The sequence below is a fragment of the Podarcis muralis genome, chromosome 6 (genome assembly GCF_964188315.1).
Source record: "Podarcis muralis chromosome 6, rPodMur119.hap1.1, whole genome shotgun sequence".
NCBI lineage: Eukaryota > Metazoa > Chordata > Lepidosauria > Squamata > Lacertidae > Podarcis > Podarcis muralis.
This window is the reverse complement of record NC_135660.1, coordinates 48819842-48840190: the sequence shown is the minus strand read 5'-3', so window position 1 is coordinate 48840190 and position 20349 is coordinate 48819842. Positions and strand designations below refer to the sequence as shown.

The 20349-nt window shown below is 40.5% G+C and overlaps 1 protein-coding gene across 4 annotated transcripts in view; it reads right to left on the bottom strand.

Annotated features, from left to right (window-relative positions):
• Positions 1 to 20257, bottom strand: part of VTI1A (vesicle transport through interaction with t-SNAREs 1A) — a 233904-nt gene extending 213647 nt beyond the window's left edge. For all 4 annotated transcript variants that reach the window (XM_028730279.2, XM_028730276.2, XM_028730280.2 and 1 more), the window contains exons 1-3: positions 20012 to 20257; positions 17678 to 17736; positions 11234 to 11344 (exon numbers count right to left, since the gene is read on the bottom strand). In XM_028730279.2, the coding sequence (XP_028586112.2) occupies positions 11234 to 11344; positions 17678 to 17736; positions 20012 to 20105 (264 nt within the window). In that variant the 5' untranslated portion in view covers positions 20106 to 20257. The remainder of the gene's footprint in view (positions 1 to 11233; positions 11345 to 17677; positions 17737 to 20011) is intronic.
• Positions 20258 to 20349: the final 92 nt, after the last annotated feature.

Genomic DNA, 20349 nt, shown 5'->3' with positions numbered 1-20349 from the left:
TATGTGATGGTGTACAAGATTCATTCATATCTCAACTTACTCAGAGGAGATACAGTGGTACCTTGATTTATGAACTTAATCCATTCCGGAAGTCCGTTCTTAAACCAAGGCGTTCTTAAACCAAAGCATGCTTTCCCATAGTGGTGGGGGACTCAATTTACAGTCAACAGGAAGCAGAACATGTTCTTATTCTAAGGCAAAGTTCACAAACCAAAACACCTACATCCGGGTTTGCAGCGTTCTTAATCCAAGTTGTTCATAAACTAAGCTGTTCTTAAACCAAGGCACCACTGTACTATTGTTCTAACACAGCCAAAGTCACAGATGTGGATACTTGTCAAACGTATCAATGAAATGAAGAATCAAACCAGCTACAAAAAAATATGCATAAAAAAGATCAGCTTGTTTTCATGCAGCTGTTAAAATTACAGACATCGTATCGCGTTAGTAGGTTCACCAACAGTAGGTCTAAATCACTGTTTACATTTAGTGTAAACAAACAGTTATTACTTGGTCAAGGAAACATGTCTAGCATTACCAGTGATTTTAATGTAGGACACTGCATGCATTTTTAAAAAGGCAACCCTTGTTTTATGCAACCCATGAGCATACTTTCCCAGGGACTGCACATTCATTGAGTCAAGCAAAAGAAGATTTCTCAGATAAGAAATAAAAAGAATTATAAGGAGGTGGGGGAAACTACATTTGGGTGGATAGAATCATTTGAGTAGAAGCACTAGAGAGATGCTCTTAAGTGCAAATCTTTCTTGTTTCTGCATTATTTTCAGCGCACATGAAAAAAGGAGTGATAACAGATGTTTTTTTAAAAAAACTTTGAAAAGTTTTTTAAAAAAACATGTAACTTAAAACTAACATCTCTTCCAACACAGAAAGGTTAAGTTGTGGGGTTGACATTTGCATTTGTTACAATGTCAGTGCTTCCTGCCTATCAGCCTATGTACAAACAATATCTAAAGATGTCATCTACATATTTATACCAAAGGAGCTTATGAACAAGACCTGTCAGTATATTTTAGCACCTCTCCAAAACGTCAGCTTTCATCATGTATAAACACAACATGTATAATTTATTAGTTTGGTTTAATATAAAAAGTTGACAATCAGATGTCACCACAACTATTGATAAGGTAAATAAGGACTACAGGAAAATGTCAAAAAGTTATTAAAATGTTTTGCAGCTTCCTGAGTGAAATTGGATTTATCGGCTCTTATTTGTCAATAGACATATTGCAGGTTTTCTTTCCTTTATGTGGCTATATATACATGCAGCCAATACTTTAGTTAACAGAGTAAAGAATAATGGTCAATGAATAGCAAAGGCCCTTTAAAACAAAAATGGAAAGGCATGCAACATTCTTGAAGATATAAAAACAGTTAACAAGTGAGGCATTTATTTTCACCAATATTCATCATGGGTGAGTATACATCTAAAATCCCATATTCTTCAATTCACACATTTACTATCATATCTCAAGTTGACATTTCTACTTTGGCCTAAGTTTTGGGTTTCCTAGACAAGACTGTGGGAGGGGATATCTGCTATCAAACCTCGGTTCCTGAATGGCTCCGTTTTCGAACATTTCGGCTCCTGAATGCCAAAAACCCAGAAGTAAATGCTCTGATTTCTGAACGTTTTTTGGAAGTTGAACGTCCGACACGGCTTCCACTTGAGTGCAGCCAATTGGAAGCCACACCTCGATTGTCAAACGTTTCAGAAGCCAAAGAATGGATTACGTTTGACAACTGAGGAATTGCTGTTCCAATGACGTGTGCATCCCAACCTGAAATAATTTGCTATAAGGTATATTGTAATAGATAAGCAAACCTATTTTGCTGATTCCTCTCTCTATATACTTTCAAGAGTAACACTGAAGTCATGCACACTCAAGTAGTATTCCAGCAAAATAAGCAGTTCCAATAAATGAGCCAGGCTACAAACTACAGGATGCAGTAATAAATGATAATATGCAAAAAGAGAAGAGAATTAAATAGTTCTACAATGCCAAAGGCAGGACCAACTGGGTTTTCTTAATCCATCTGGCTAAACAGGTAAATGCTTACCAGATAATACAGGGAAAATAATTGGGACAAAATATCAGACTTAACCAAGCAGGGAAGAATCCCTTCTTTAAGATTAATGTAATAATTAGTTGGGACGCGGGTGGCGCTGTGGGTTAAACCACAGAGCCTAGGACTTGCCGATCAGAAGGTCGGCGGTTCAAATCCCCGTGACGGGGTGAGCTCCCGTTGCTCAGTCCCTGCTCCTGCCAACCTAGCAGTTTGAAAGCACGTCAAAGTGCAAGTAGATAAATAGGTACCGCTCCGGCGGGAAGGTAAACAGCATTTCCGTGTGCTGCTCTGGTTCACCAGAAGCGGCTTAGTCATGCTGGCCACATGACCCGGAAGCTGTACGCCAGCTCCCTCGGCCAATAAAGTTTGATGAGTGCCTCAACCCCAGAGTCGTCCACAACTGGACCTAACGGTCAGGGGTCCCTTTACCTTTACCTTTTAAGAATTAGTTAAAACTAGTGCTGGACAAAAATGGAAGCAAAGCATTTTGGGAACTGTTTTGGCTGTCTCCTACCCTGCAAAATACCTCTTCCCAGACTGCATCTCCAAATGTGGATGCTGAGCACCAGCACTTAATTTTCAACAGGATGCAATGTAAATACACATCTGCACACCATGTTCTGCATGTACACAATGCAACTAGAGCCTGATTGGTGGGGCAGTCTAACCATACTGTGAGAGCAAAATAACCATACTGTGAGAGCAAAATAAAAAAAAATCCTTCCAGTAGCACCTTAGAGACCAACTAAGTTTGTTATTGGTATGAGCTTTCGTGTGCATGCACACTTCTTCAGATACCTACTAGAGGGCAACAAAACCACGTGCCAGGCAGAAACAGAGAATGTTGATCCAGTTATCGAGCTGGAGAGAATGTCTTTCCTCTTTTCCACTACCTCTTCCAAGTGTCAGCAATAGGACAACCTCATTTGTCCTATGTGATGCCATTACACCAAACTGATTGGGTAGCTTTAACACCCTAACACTATAGCATCACCCAACAAAAAGAGTATGTTCCAAGTTGGCACCAAAGCAACAGTACACTGGGCAAACAATGGCAATGTCAGCCCCCCGCCCCCCTCAAAAGTTTGGCATGGGGGGGGGGAGAGTCAAACTTCACTCACACACAAAATAAATTACTTACGATTCAACATAAAAATATCCCAGCTGCTGAGCTTTATGGTACAAGACCAATTGATTCATCAGCTCAAAGAGCTGACTCAGATTACACTTTAATAATAAGTACACCTTGCAATTACAATAAAAAGTATAATGGGGGATTTCTTTAACAAAAGGTTTTGCAACATTTTTTAGCTGTGAATATATAGCTGTTTCTTATACAATACTGGAAGATGTATTGAAGGTGGTTGAAAACAGTTTAACTGTTCCTTTTCCAAAATAATTTGTCATAGGACATTTTATCAGCCCCCAGTACAGAAGTCCATTTCCTGTACACAACTTCACCTTAAAAGAAACTCTATTTTTGACCATGGCAATTAGTCTTTTCATGTTCCAAACACTAAATTCTATTTTCCCCATTAATTTTTAAACCTATGTGGATCTAACTTAAAATAAACTGTACATCAAAAGAATGGAAAATAAACAGCCAGGAACACAATTTGACGAATTGGATTTATTTAGCTAAACAGGGTCCATTGGATCTCTTTAATAGGCTGACAGTTGCACTGGGCTGGTTAATAAAACATTCAACACAGTGTCTTCAGCCAATATAGAAATGCAAATCCCACCAGAAATATTTTATTCATGAAACAGTAATTTCAGTTACTACCAAAGCTAAAAAAATAAAAAAAAACACCCACAAAATCCACAAACCTAACTTTCTTTGCAAACAAACAGTGCCATCTAGTGGTGATATTAAAGGAAAGCAAGATGAATTGGTCTGAAAATGCTCAATAATTATTTCCAGCACCTTTGCTTTTAAGAGTTTTCTTGTTCTATCTCCCCTTTTAATGAATTCACTTTTGAATCATGGTCACTGGAGAAAGAGGGGACAAAAAGGTAAGGAAGAGACCAGTTACCAGGTACCATAAAAGAATAAGACAGGTTTTCCTCTCTCTAGTTACCCTGTAATGACTGGCAATTAACTTCCAAATACACAGACTTGTATTTCAACACTAGACAGGAAGACCACAGAGCTAGGTACATTTTTAGGTGAGCTAGCTAGATTTTTTTTGGCTTTGGTTCTCAAAACAGTCCCAGCCTTGCGAATCTGATTAATTTCTATAGAGGCAGATCCAACAGAATTCTCTGTGGCCTCTGTTCTTTTGAGTATGTTACACAGATAAGTTCAGAAACAATATTCCATTCTGTCACGGAGCCTTTGTATCATCAACTGGGAACGTACAGAATGGAGCCAAAGAAACTTTTATCAAGTGTTCATCTGTGTCTCAAAGGGTAGTGTCAAAAAAGAGTTTTCCTGGTAGAATGCTTGCAAACCTGAAGACAGGAAAGGTGGGGGGGCGGGGAGGAAGAGAAAGAAAGGGAATGGGTAAGCTTCCCCTCAGCATGTGGCATGAGTTGTTGGGTTGAACCACCATGCATTTTATTACAAATATTATTTTTTTCTGGTGAAAGACAGGACTCCCCCCCGCCCAAAAGAAAAGATTGAAGAAAAACATCAGACTATGTCCAAATGTCACATGGAAGGAAGCTGGGATTAGAAATGAAGGGAGACAGGAAGGATGCAGTTTATGGTGCATAGACAATAATATGAGACGAGAGCAAAAATATGCTCACTATAGATACAAACTATGGATACACACACACACAAATACTGCTGAAATACAAAATGTTCATCTTTGTTTAGCCTCAGGTCTTTTGTTTTCTACTTTTTAACTGTCGTAGCTTTTTATGAGTCGTGGCAGGGATGGGGAATTGACCCAGGTGCCCAGATCTGTATCTTTCCTTCACTTCACAAGCCAACTTGGCAGGTGGACAGGACCATCCACTTGTCAGTCACCAGAGCTCATAATATTGTCAGCTGATTGACAAGTGGGTGGTCCCACCTATCAACATTGGTCTGCAAAGGTGGAGCAAGACAGTGCATCACTAAGCCAGATGTGGGGGGTCACCTACTTTCTACAGAAAAGGTTAAATCCTGCTTTCTGCAGAGAACAGCTGCTTATGCAGCTGTATATGTACCTGCCCCACGTATATTAGGTGTAGGACAGGTGGGCATGTTTTTTGGACATCAGCTTGGCTGAACAAATAGAAAGACCAGGTGGGCCAAATCTGGTTTGTGGGCTGGAAGTGCCCCACTTCTGAGATATGGGTCATAGTTTGGTATCCCTAACTTACAGCCTTGGAGCATTGGATTTATTGCTCGAGTAAGGTTCTTTGTTTATTTTGTTTCCTTGTAGCTTCAAATAGACAAGCAACAATTATGAATAAATTACAATAGTAATCAATCCAGCACTAGGGCGAGAGCATCTTTAGAGATAAGAAAATGTGTTCCATGCATGTATTAAGCTAAAACAGTATCTACTGTAGTTTGTATCTCACAGATAGAAATGAAGATATTGGTTTCTTTCTGTGTCAATTTCAGGTGTGATCAGAAGTCTGTTCCATTCCCTCCTATCTGTCTTTTTAAAAAAACCATACAAATATTTCTACTAAAATATGAAATAAAAGTCATATTTTATTTCAATGTCCGCATTTCTAGACATGTTTATTTAATGCATTTTGGAATATTTTTGAGCCAAAAACTATTATAAAATTCAGACATATGTGACATCTAAAAGATAATGATGTTTCAATCCATGTATTAGTCCGGGAGTTACAAATTAGGTCAGTTCAATTAAAATTGAGAACTGAATGCAGTCCTTCTTCATCCCTATCCATAGATGATAGAATTACCAAGATACAGTCCATGAAAGAACCTTATATCTTTAACCTATCCCTTCTCAGATAGCATAATAATCCAAAGAAAAAACTTCTATGCTAGTAAAGTGCCCTTATAATCGCCCTATCACAACCAAGGGATTTGGAATTTTATAAAATTTCCAAACCAGTGGGAAATAGATTCCTCACCCCACCCCGTTTTTTCACTATTGCCTTTTGCTCCTACTCATCTATCATCTGTTAAAGCGAATGGGACTCCACACAAATGAACAAAAGAGGTAAAGGAACCAGTAGAGGAACAACATAGGAAGGGGAAGTCTGTCATCATTTGCCACCTCTGAATTTTTAATAGCACTGAAACTCCAGATTGTGTTATTGAAACCTTCAATTTACTAAGCTGCTTATTAAATACATCTAAATAAGAGTGACAGTGGCCTAAATTAATTAGAGAGGAATGCTGTTACTTAATCAACCTATCCGCCCTTCTCTTTTAACTTGCTGTTCCAACCCTTTCTCAAAATCCTTCTTGATGCAGCTCACTAGCCATGCATAGAACAAGATTCTGCAAGCAGAACCCTAAAGGCTCAGGAGGAAAAAAAATAAAGTGAGCTTAACTTGGTATGTTCCCTAAGGAATCTCAATTAAGTCATCCATAGCCATGGAGGTTAATTATAAATTTAAATTGTTAAATTGTCTTTCACACTTCCTTCAACGATATCACTTCATCACTGGTAAGTTTAATAAAGATATAATTCTGTCATGTATGCAAGCCACAGAAGAAAATTTAATATGCCCTTCTCAATTGAAGAAGGAATGAGCTGGCCAAGAACTTAGGATACTACTGAGTTTCAGCCAGCTGTCTTATAATGCTTAGTTTCTCCTAAAAACTACAAATCATTATTTATTCACAGGTTGTGAAAAGTACTCTCTAGAGTGACAGTACACTTTTTATAGACAAACACAGCCCTTTTAAGTTGCAAATTGTTATACACCTGCAATAAGTTTATTATTGCTTTCCGTGACATAATGGCAGGCAGGGCTGCTGGCACCAAGTGCATGCTACATATAATGCACAATGTGCAAACATGTAAATGCATTATATAAATATAATATCTAATTACACGGTAGATTTGTATATTGCTAATATACTCTTAAAAGAAACAGGCAGGTTTTGTGGGGGGGTGTAAAAAAAAATAGGGTGGCATTCAACAAATTTACTCAGAGTTGCCCAATTAAATACAGTGATATCTCGGATTAATAACTTAATTTGTTCTGGAGGTCCATTCTTAACCTGAAACTGTTCTTAACCTGAAGCACCACTTTAGCTAATGGGGCCTCCTGCTGCTGCTGCGTGATTTCTGTTCTCATCCTGAAGCAAACCTGAGGTACTATTTCTGGGTTAGCAGAGTCTATAACCTGAAGCGTCTGTAACCCGAGGTACCACTATAATGAACATGACTAAGTTAGGTGCATCAATTTCTATCAGTCTACTCTGAGTAGAACTAGTTCAATGCCACCCCAGGTGTTTGGCTATTTTGAAAGACCCTTCTATCAGTAACATCATGGAGGGGTGTTTCCAGCTACCCCACAACCTACTCTTGGAGGAGTTGCAAGTGGCTGCAGGAGAGGGACACTGAGCAACATGTTTCTAGAACTAGGGTGAAAATGTGAAGCTCCCTGGTTATTTTTGCTACTGGATGCTACATGTTGTTTAAGTAATCCTATTATAGTGTTGAAATGTGGTTTTAAAAAATGTTACTATATTTGCTGTTGTTTCCCTATGTTATCACGAAGTTGTTACTATGTTGTTCATTTGCTGTGTAAATTATGAATTGTTTTTGTGGTTGTTTGAAATGTATCCCTGTTTTCTTTGTTGTAAGCCGCTTTGGGCATGATTTGTTTTGTGGGATGGCAGCATGCCAAGAAAATGAATGAATGACTCTCACTTCTGGAGAACCTATGCTTTTGCAGATGCTTGCTGGACTGCAGTTTCCATCACCCTTGAATTTGCTCTGCTGGCTGCTGCTGATGGGAGTTGCAGCCCAATAAAATCTAGAGAGCCAGAGATTCCCTGTGCCTTTTCTTCTGGAGTGCTTGGAAAAAGAAAGGGGGAAATCTCTAGGCACGTGGGTGGGCCTGCATGAAAGCATAACCCCTTGGGTTCCAGCTTCACCTAGAGACTATACAGGCAAATCAGTATGTGAAAAGAGGTATGTACACAAACACCAGCTGCTTTTTACAACAAGGCCAAATGTCTCAATATGCACTGGTGATGTCTCTCAGATGGGGGACATTTTTAGGCCTACCTGGATATACTGAGAACTGAACCTGGGACCTTCTGCATGAAAAGCTATGAACTATGTTGTGGATAAAGGTAAAGGTAAAGGGACCCCTGACCATTAGGTCCAGTCATGGCCGACTCTGGGGTTGCGGCGCTCATCTCACTTTATTGGTTGAGGGAGCTGGCGTACAGCTTCCAAGTCATGTGGCCAGCATGACTAAGCCACTTCTGGAGAACCAGAGCAGCGCACGGAAACGCCGTTTACCTTCCCGCTGGAGCGGTACCTATTTATCTACTTGCACTTTGATGTGCTTTCGAACTGCTATGTTGGCAGGAGCAGGGACCAAGCAACAGGAGCTCACCCCGTCACGGGGATTCAAACCGCTGACCTTCTGATCAGCAAGTCCTAGGCTCTATGGTTTAACCCACAGCGCCACCCGCGTCCCTATGTTGTGGATAGGGATGGATATATTACTCTGTTCCTGGCCCATGTCAATTTCACATATTTTCATTCCATTCCATTTCCATATTAACCTGCAGTTAATTTGATTTGTTACCTGCCCTTCATCATAAAGTCCCAAGGCAGGTCACAACAGCTTAAAACAGAATGTTAAAAATAGTTTAAAACAAATTACAATCACAAAAATAAGATGGGTCCTAAAAATATTCACCTAAGGTATCAAAAATAAGATAAAGAGAAGTATCGTCAGTATTCAGCGAAAACTGTCTAGGGAAGCTACCAGGTACATTGCTCTGGGAAGGGAGTTCCACAACTTTCAAGCTGCCACAGAGAACATCTTCTGCCAGACTGCCCACCCAATTTTATGAGGGTGGTGTAACTACCAAAGGGATCCCCCTCTGCTGAACTATGAGAGTGTGTAAGGAGTCTTTCATATATTTGGGGCCTAAGCTGGAATGAACTAGCAACCAATACAGCTGTTTAAAACAGATGTTATATGAGTTCTAAATGGAACCTCAGCCAGTAATCTGGCTGCTGTGCTTTGGACCAACTGAAATTTCAGTTGTTTTCAAGGGCAGCTCCATGTACAGCACAGCACACTAATCCAGTCTGTATGTTAACACAGCAGGAGTATTATTAGTATTATCATTATCATCATTATCATCATCACCATTGCCATTTATGTTCAAAAGGAGCCATCACTGGCAAACCAATGAGAGCTAGGGAAAAGGCACTTCTAGCTGGTAAGGTAATCTGAGCCTCCACTGACAGTGATGAATCCAGTAGCCTCAAGCTATGGACATGTTCCTTCCAGGAGAGTATAACCATGTCTAGAACATGCCATCTCCACACCTCCTGGACTTGAGAACTCAGGACACCTCTCTCTTTTCAGGATTCAGCTGCAATTTATTGGTCCACATCCAGCCCATAACAGCCTCTAAACAGTGGTCGAAAAAAGCAAGCAAGTTAGCAAAAACTGCTATTAACTTGTTTCAGTCTGTCAATTTCCCTTTAAAGCAATACAGTACACTTGGAAGACTTTTCTGCAAATAGCAAATTGCAATTCCACATTTGGCCACAAGATAGCGCTAACTGCACAACACTCAACAAGATACAATTTAAAAACACACATTTGTATTTTTTGAGCCTCCAAAGTAGATAAAAAACCTGACCAACAATAAACTCCATAGGGCTTTCTAAACTGCAATCAGTGAAAACAGCTCTAAAGATTTTCTATCATGTTAGCTGCAGCTTCCTTCTTGCATTTCAGCAGACTATATAAATCAGGCAAAACACAAAACAAGTTTTGTTCTTTCATTTTTGCCTTGTTTTTTTCAGTATGTACATGCTATCTTTTAAAAACTAGTACAATTAAGTACAGAGTATTTTCTTATGTGCGTTGTGCTTTTTATTCTGTGGGATCAATGCAACTACTAAAATAGTTATTTCACGGCTGCTCAAAGGGAGCACTTATAAACTCTGTTTTACTCATCCACACAGAAGTGGCATCTTAGCCTTCTACGGGGAACTTCAGGTGTTGTACCTTAAATAGTTCCTTATTTTGCAACAGGAACTAATAGAGCTGCTTCTCCTACACAACTATTCTAGAATGGTGGAAACTCCAAATAATCTGTGTGACTCCCCTAATAATAACTGTGGCACATTAACAACTTGATTTATTATTACCTGTCTCTCGGGGCGGCTCATTACCTCTTGGAATACATAGGCAGATCTTGAGAACAAGTAAGGGAGAGCCTGTAGCTTGAATTGAAGCCACATTGTGACATATGGCTATTGTGAAGTCCAGTTTTGCTTCTGTCAATAATGTTATCACTGTGTAAGAAAAGGCAAGGCAAACCAAAATACGTACTAAATCACACCTCCTTTAATACCTCTTGCCTGGAGTACAGGAACAATGTATTAGCCAAAATGAAGAAAACAGATCACCATTGTAGAGCTAACTGTTGGGAGATGCAGTGCATTTTTTTCTGGTGGGACGTAGGCGTACGCATACCCCTAAACATTTTGTGAATCTTTGTACTTTTGTCCATTTACTGTATTTGTTTTTCCTGATTTGAACTAAAAAATGGTGACTTTCTTGAGTCAAAATGAGAGTACCCCTAAACATTTTTAAGGGGGGGGGTGCACTGGGGAGATGTATCTGTGCCTTGTATCATTCATATAGTGGAATGAATGACAGAAGATTAAAACATGGTGAATACTGCCTAAGAAAGGCTCTCTAGAATGGCCATGATGGAGAGAGATATATATAGAGAGAGTATAGAAACTTCTGACACTGGCAAGGCTGGAATGTAACCTATATAAGAATCACATCTTTTGCTCAGCCCATTTTTGTATCTGTTCCTGCCCAAGCCTAGCATACAGCCTACAGAAGGTTACCCACAGCCGAATGTAGCTCTTTGGCTAAATAAAGGTCCCCAACCTCAGCACTACAGCAGCTGAATGCTAACTGAAGATAAGGCTTGTTTGCGGCAGGTGCAACGTGTTTCCGCTCACAAAACACCGTACATGAATAAACTCACAAAATCTGCTTCAAGTTTTTCCATTTCTTGCTTGTAGCTCCTCATTCTACTGCTATACATGCCTCGGCTCTGTGGAGGGATTTCTCGAACTTCAAGCTCCATTTGTTCCAGCTAATAATTAAAAACAAGAAGGGGAAGGGTGTATTAGAGAAAAGACAAGTTGAATTAAGTCAGGAAGGGTCATGCACTACATCAGGGTTACTGTACTACATCATTGACAGGAGGGAAGTGGGACAGCTTTCCCATTTAGCAATAACCTGACAACAACTTTTCTCCCTGCACTGAGGGCCTTCTAGGTGGCTACTCCCAGACTTTGGAAGTCCCTCCCCAGAGAAGCTAGACTGGCTCCTTCTTGTCCTTCCGCTGGCAGCTGAAGACTTGTTTGTTCCAACAAGCTTATGTGGACTGGCATCTTTTAATGAAAGGGCTGCTACCATGCTATTTTTATAGTAATTATTGGTATGGCTTTAATAGCTTTTATATATGTATCTAGTTTTATTTCTATTGATGTTTCATAGCTTTTTAATGACCCTTTTTCAATGCTTTTAGAGGTTCTCATATTTATATGTAAGCTACCTTGAGTCCTGTCAGGGAAAAAGGCAGGGTATAAATAAATATAATAATATTGTCACTGAACTCCTTTGGGCTATGACCTTGGAGAACACATGCTTGAGCTGTTACTCTCAAACAAGTGATCCTGTGAAATAGCCACTTGCACATAATTTTTCCTTTGCTTCAGAGCCCTCCATTTAACTGTTGTTCCTGAGCTTCTTATTCACACTGCTTTCCCAAAATTTCTTCTCCCTGTCCCATTCTTTTAGCGGCTTTAACTACACAGCAGTTTTGCAAAAACTGCTCTCCAGCAGTTCTAAAAATACCTGTGAAAATAAAAGAAATGGGGAAAGGATGAGAAAAAATATGCAGTTAACTACACTCCTTTACTATGTTATTTCAGGTGATACTGTTCTCAGTTATGAGTTTCAATACACAGAAAAGTTGTGGCAGTGGAAGAAGTTTGGGGAGGATGTATTTATGTGTATGCTTTACAAACAAAAGCTCCTTGCTAACAGGGATGAGTAAGCTTTTTCTAGAGATTCTGGCGAGCTTTTGGGGGTGAACATAAACAGTTCCAGGTTAGGTGGCTCATGCGGGTGACTCAATATAAGGCACCTTCACACAAACGTCTTTTATACATCTTTTCCCAAAGGTGAAAAAACACAGGTTGCAGTAAGTCAGGAACAACAAAATCCTTGGAAAGATCAAAGACACTGGAAATCGTCTCTTTCCTCTAAGGATAAGGCATCATATAAAAATATCACGTTCTTTGTTTCAGTTGAGCAATGTGCAGAGTTTACTAATTTACTGATAGCTGAACAACCTAAAAATAAGGGATTGAGGCTGAAACACTGTATGTTCCTCCTTTGTGCAGATAGTAAGATACAGAAAGTAAGATCCTGATAGTATAAGCAAGTCAAGTCCTTCTTTATCAGTTTACAAAACTGATATCTGTCTCATTTACATATTCACTGGACCCATTAACCCACATCTGGCAATTTGTGCACAGAGATGCCTTTTCCACAAATTCCTTGTAAAATGTTAGCAGATCTGGGGAAAGCATAGACAATAAAATAAATTATTATTATTATTATTATTATTATTATTATTATTATTATTATCCCACTCCTCCTTCCAAAGTATCCCACACTGGCAATATATACATATGTGTAGCTCCTGACAATGACTAGAATCATGAATCTGCCCAAGAAGAACAAATGAATTGAAGCAATTAAAATGATTAGCTAGTTTAACTTTGAAGAAACAAATGATCAGCAACCTGATTTGAGCAGAGTTAGATTGACTAAATCCAATCCCACCATAGGACTGCTATGTAAAAACTGCATGCTTTGGGTGGCAATGTTTCAAGTTTGATTTTTACTTCAACCTGTTCAGGAGACCTTTTAATGAGTTGTATTCCTTAGCCAGTTTTGTTAAAATTGATTTTTATATGCAAGCCTTGACATTAATCACCAACATGTTAAGTAATTGCTGAAAGTCAATAATTGCTTTAAGCACCTGTCTAAAAGTGTTAGCAACAAGATCGGAAAACAAAAGTATGAACAAAAAATGAAGTACATTAAATGAAGATCATCATTAGGATGGAAATGTTAAAACAGGATATTCTTTTTAATCTTAGAGAAAAGTCAGCCAATTTTGTTCGTATTATGACACAAGGAGGAAAATAATGAGCTGTTAGCTCAACTTCTACTCATTCCAACATTAAAAAAGACAGAGAACTATTTTGCAGAAAGAAGTAGACTGAGTGATTGGTTACCACAAAGAGACAGCGTCCTTAAAAAAAACCATGAACAGGAGCTTTTTTCTTTCTTAAAGAGCTATGGTGAAGGAGAGATTGTCCTATGGTTATTTAGTTATCAATGCCTTTTGTAATTAATAATTTACCTTTATCACTTATGTGAGGTAGGAAATTTCCTTGTCATCCTTACATGTTGATCAAAGAAGCTAAAGCATAGATTAAATGATCTGTCAAAGGTCAGAGTACCTTATGTGGATTGCTTTAACCAATCCATAAAATGTGATAGATAAACATTCCCTTATACACCTCAAGAGCTGAAGGATACATCAGTTCTCCTTTAATTAGTCTTGACCTATTTTTCTACATGAAATATAGTAAATATGAGAACCAGAATCTAAGCTATAGTACAAAACCCAATTTGGACTGCTATTGTATTACTGTTCATTCGTTGCTCTTAAAAATAGGTTTCCCAGTTGCAACCAGACTTTCAGCATTTCTCACCACCATTTGAAGCTTACATACCCTACATACCTCTGAAATTAAAGGTAAATCACGAAATAGGGGAAGCTCTTTAAGGAATGATAAAATGAATGCTCAGAAAACTTCAAGTAAATATTCTTCTGGATGAGACTGGAAAGGTAAAGGGAGATACAGTATATCCTGAAGTACAGTTCATTATGGAGGTTTGGACAGGTCCTGTACACCATTAACGATGATGCTTTAGCTTGTTTCTCTATACAGGTATGAAACAGATATATATGACTTGTAATGGTCCAGCTTTCCAGCATAATAATATAAAGATGCTATTTGGGCACATTGTATTATCTACGACGTACCAAAATATAGGCTATAAACTTAGATTCCTTTTTGAAGTACATGGAAATAATCCTACTTGGTTATGAGATTTCCTCCCCACATTGAGACTAACCTGGTTTAGACACAATGTCCCTCTAGTAACAACTGAAGGGTTTTTTTATTCATTTGTCAGGCTTTTCAACAGGTTCCGATTGTTTTGATGCCAAATTGCTATCTGCTATTTATTCTTGTACTATTTATTCTTGTGTATCTTATATTTTTAAACTGCCAGTCACCTTTTTTCATCGGATTACCTCCACTGCCCTACAGGTAGACTGAAAATCCTTAGACAGATGAAAAATAGTATTGTGCAGAAAACATGATGGAAGTTAGTGAGCATTCCTTTTGGAACTATATAAAAGTGGTTATAGCTTTTTCTGAATGCCTAGGATTAGGGTTAGATATCAGACAAAAACCTATTTATCCATGTAGGCATTTTAAATCCCGCTGGTGACTGTAATATAGTATTGTTTGATCTGCCATTTTAGTATGCTGTTTTATGGGACTATATTTTTTTAGTTTGATTTTATGTGCTGCCCTTCATTTCACAAGTCCAGGGTGATTCACAATAAATTTAAACTATATCTATCTATCTATAGGGACATGGGTGGTGCTGTGGGTTAAACCACAGAGCCTAGGACTTGCTGATCAGAAGGTCGGAGATTCAAATCCCCGCAATGGGGTGAGCTCCCATTGCTCGGCCCCTGCTCCTGCCAACCTAGCAGTTCAAGAGCACGTCAAAGTGCAAGTAGATAAATAGGTACCGCTCCGGCGGGAAGGTAAACGGTGTTTCCGTGCGCTGCTCTGGTTTGCCAGAAGTGGCTTAGTCATGCTGGCCACATGACCGGCTCCCTCGGCCAATAAAGCGAGATGAGCGCCGCAACCCCAGAGTCGGCCACGACTGGACCTAATGGTCCGGGGTCCCTTTACCTTATTTATAGCTGTCTGTCTGATAGCATACCAAATGGGTAAAAGTAAAAGTGGTACCAGAGATGCCCGCAACCAGGACCAATTGACATATTACAATCCCTGCATAGAAGCTATTGAAAAGAGGATCTGCATTATCTATGGCATCTTATTCACCAGCAAGAACATGCAGCATGGGTGCTGTGCAAGAATACACGGCATTTTTGTGGTGACTCTCCACAAGATAAGCAGCCCACATATATTACGCTGCCAAGTGGATGCGTAGCAACCTCCATACAGAGGCTAGTATACTTTCAAAAGTTACTAGTTAATCTGACCCAGAAGAATCCATTCCCTGAGAATCTCCAAGAAACAGATGCTATACTCTATTGTATTCATCATTCTGCCAGCAACTGAAGTAGCCCTACAAAACTGAAGGTAAGGGAAGAAAGTGAGGAGATTCATTCTCTTTCACACCCACAAACTGAACCCACCATTTCATGCACATGTTTGTATAAACAAGGCAATTCAAATACATACAGGCACAGATCCCACTCCTTCAGTTACTCTTAGGCTTCCTCCCTTTTGCTCACCATAGCAAGTATGCCAATGCCCTTTGACAAGTGTGACAAGCCCCTGGCTTCATTCCAATCTTTGGGCTACAGAGGTATGCAGCAAGGGAAGGACAATGGTTTGTCCACTCCACAGCCACATGCCCCATACAGAGAAGCTGTGCTAAGGTAAAGGAAGCTGCCAGCACTCACTTGGGAGTCAAAAAGCAGGGATGGGGGAGCTTCCTAGGCTGGATCTACAGAGATAATTTAAAAAAATATGAAAACCCAATATGAATTACCATTGACTTTGGGTTGCAGCTCTACAGCACCTTCTGGTGTCACATTTTTATCACACACTTATAACGTTATCATTGACCCATGTAGCTGAGACCCTTGACTAGCCTCTGTGTACCCCAACCATGGGCATAGCCAGGATTTATTGGGGGGGCAGGCTTTATGTTAGGGGGTGGCAGAACTGAATTATCTGCAATGCAACTGGTCAGTTAGTTAAGTATGTTTAGTTATTTACTACGCCCATGACCTCAACAATGCAGCAGGCATATATACACACTGCTTTGCTCCCTGATTCAAGGTTGCAGCCAAACCAGTGATCACCACCTCCTACCTTTTCTAATGTAAAGCAATTAAATTAGAAAACCCAGCACCTGCTCCAGCTTCAAAGTTGGAGCTGGGATGGAGAGCAGAGAATTGTTCCGGATCTTGCATAGAGGCACAGTATGATGTCAGTGATAAGGCAATGAAGCAAGTCAAGAGAAACAAACATTGTGTGACCCCTGATTACATGGAAACACAAATAGCAGGTACAAAAAAAAAAGAAAAGAAACAGTCATGCTTTTACATAGCTACTGAGTTTTGATGTAAAGTCAGTGGCACACAGATTTCCAGTTAGATCTGTGCGCTCCAAAGTCTATGTCAGGAAGCAGATTTGACTAGGGGGAGATCTGTGAGCCAGTAGTTCATTGTCAACTGTAATACGCACAAAACTTGCACCGTTCATACAAAAAGAGCACCCACAGCTGATCACCTACCCATCATTGCTTTCTCCCTACAATTATCTCTTAACCACTCCTCATTCTAGCCAAGCTACGATGAGATCCAGACAAGTTGCTTGTTCTAGCACAGCCTGCACAATGTTAAACACCTTCCCTGGGGTTTTTTGTCACCCTCTGGAGGAATTTCTACGTTTGTAGTCCTTTCCCACATTTGTGGAACAATCTAGGCTTACCCAAACCCCTCAAAATTACGAACAGGATAATGGGAAATCCCTGTATCATTATGCCTCTATTGTCCCTCTTCTCCCTAGATACAAAGTTCTGCTGTATAGTCAGTGCTAGTTTTCCAGCAGATGCAACCAGCCAATCGTGCTGTACTGCTCACCTGTATGACTCAGTGTGTGAACTGCTGAGAAAGTAGAAAGCCTGGTGCACTGGTGCCATCAAACTCAACAAAGAATTCGAGTTCACTCCCATCTCTCAGCATGAGATTAACTGTTTGCCAAAACTATATTCCAACACTCTTTCATTTTAGGATCTTTTCATTTTCTTGTTGCCTCTTCCAGTAAGCTTCTTGGATATTTTGCCTCCTCTCAGTCTTCTGCAGCTACTTCTGTTGTCTTTCTGCTGCTTGCCCATACCTTAACATTTGGAACATTCCATGAGCTACTCCCTGCCTCTAATAAAAGATGGACATTATCTGAGAAATAGGCAATGAATATTCAAAGCAAGGACCTCTACACACCAATGTACCCTGCTCCCAATCTCATACGGCAGCACTTATGCAGAACTGAGAACTTACCAACTCTCTTGCTTCTTCCAGCTGCTTCTCCACATTTGAAACCATTTGCTTCTTCTCATCTGAAAGCAAAGGGGGGGGAGCACCAGTGAAAACAGTTCTGTTAATGTGAGCTTCTATACTCATTTCATCTTCCTCTGTCATTTAGAGAGCAACAGACTCTTGCAGCTTAACTCGTGTGAAAGGTGGGTGTCTCTTTTGGATACGTTTGTGGTACTCAAGTTTTTGTTTTTGTGTGCCTGGATAAAGGTGTGGTGTTTATTTTCTGGGACTCTGTACTATTATTAACCATGGATTTTGAGTGAATGGTCATATCTTTGGAGTATTTTGTAAGGTGAGAGTCTGGCCCTACTACAGAACTATGGGGTTTTTTTAAGCCTTTAATCCAAACACCCAAATTCTTGTGCTTTCCAGATGGTTTGGATTACAACTCCAATCAGTTCCAGAATACACAGCCAATATGCAGGGAAGATGCAATTTGCAATCTAACAAGTACAGAGAGTGATGTTGCACTCAGGTCTTGTTTGCAGGCTTCTCATAGGCATATGGTTGGCCACTGGGGGAAATGGGATTTTGGACTAGATCAGCCTTTGGGCTGATCCAGCAGGCCTGGAGGAGGTTGGGAAAGTCTACTTTAACCCAACATTGTTTATTTTCATTCAGCAGCGTTGTGGTACATTTTGAAGTACATGAGTTCATCATAGCAGTCCCAAGGAGAGTCCAAATATATTGACCCATTATTATATGCATACCAAAGAGCAGTAGTACATAGCATAATACCTAATTTGATACAACCAGCCAGACTGCAATCCTGGGCATAGCTTCCTGGGATAAACCTGGTTGAAGCAACAGAACCTTTTTGCTTTATTTATTTTTTTCAAATTATTTTTATTAATTTTCCAAATTATTACAAATCAAACCAAATTAAATTAATTTAGTTTTTTGCTTTATTTTTTAAAAATTAATTTATTATTATTCTTTCACACACTGACCAACAGCATTCCTAATTCATGTTAGCAATGCACATGGTAATATCTCTCTGCAAGATTGTCTGCATTTCTAATTAAAATCTAATGGTTGCATTTCAGCTGGCTGAAGATCTTTTGTCAAAGCTCTGGTTAAGCCTTTGCAGTCAGAAGTCAGCACCACTAAGTTCACTGGAGCTTACTCCCAGGAGACCATGTATAGGATTCCAATCATGCTGAGCCTAATAAATTGCATGACTTTTCCCATGCTAATGTGTCACAATCAAACCTAAAAGCTGCTCTGGCAGAGGATGCCATCACATATCCTCTGGAAAAAGTCCCAGAACTGCAGTCCCAATGCTCCCTTATCCACTACACCACTATTCTCATCTCATTACTCACATGTCCCCCCCACACCACACCTTGTCTTCAGCTATTTGGGCTTAATTCTTTGGTCTTTCACTGAAACATCTATCAAGTAGCACAGGCTGACCTAGATAGGATGGCTGCTGACTCAGTGGCTTGTGCTGGCGCAAGAACGCTGGCCTCCACTTGGCACTGGCCAACCTATCCAGGTAGGCACTTGTTTGAATAGGCTCCTGGGATGCAATGCTTTGCACACTTACTTGGGAGTAAGTCAGAAGGCCTTACTTCAAAAGAGCTGTACATAGGGCCTTATACGGTTTTCTGTAATGGTGCGTTCAACTAGCAACAACCGGACTGGCTACAGATCTGAGAAAGAACTTGATTTTAAGGACTGTACACTCACAAAACACAGCAAAATGGATCAGTAACTAGGACCAGGGCCAGATTTAGGTTTGATGGGGCCCTAGCTACTGAAGGTAATGGGGCCCTTTATATGTCCTTGGTCAACAACAAATGGTCGCTGTTTTTTGTGTTGAATGGTAATTTATGGACCTGATAGATATCTAAAGCCATCTGCACATAACAAAATATGTATTTTATCACAGTAATTGTTGAACTGAAATACAATTAAGAAGAAGTATATTAATAGTGAATTTTTTGGGGAGGGCCAAGAGAGTGGGGCCCTAAGCTATAGCTTGCTTAGCTTATACGTAAATCCGGCACTGATAGGACTCAACAGAAAGAGTGGGGAAGCTTGTCTGGACTCTGGAGCAGCCCACCCACCCAGCCTCAGAGAGATGGGAGCTATTCTGAGGCGTCCTGCTTGCGGGCTTCCCGTAGACAGACATGGAGGAAACAGGCTGCTGGACTAAAAGGGGCCACCGGCCTGATCCCACGGGGCTCTTCTTTTGGCCTCACACTCGAGAGCAGTCAGGGTCGCCAGCGGAGGGGAGACCAAGAGGTGCCGCAGCCGGGAGGCGAACCCTCCTCAGCCGCCACCGCTCACCTCCGAGCAACTTGGGCACCTTCCCGATGCGGTTCGTGATCTCCGCGGTGAGAACCGAGAAGTCCTGCTCGTAGCCCTCGAAGTCGGAGGACATCGTGGCAGCGGAGAAGTCTGGTTTGGAGGGGGGAAAGCCCAAGCGAAACGGCCCTTTGAGGAACAGAGGCGAGTTGACGGGACCTTCTTCCTCCTCGTCGTCCTCCTTCTTCTCCACCACCGCCGGCAGCCGAGGAAACCAAACTCGCCTCTGCCGCTGCTCCTGTCAGCGCTAGACTTCCGGGTTGCGCTCCATCAACAACATTCCCCCGCGGAGCCGCCGGCCGCGAGGCAAGGTTCCGCTG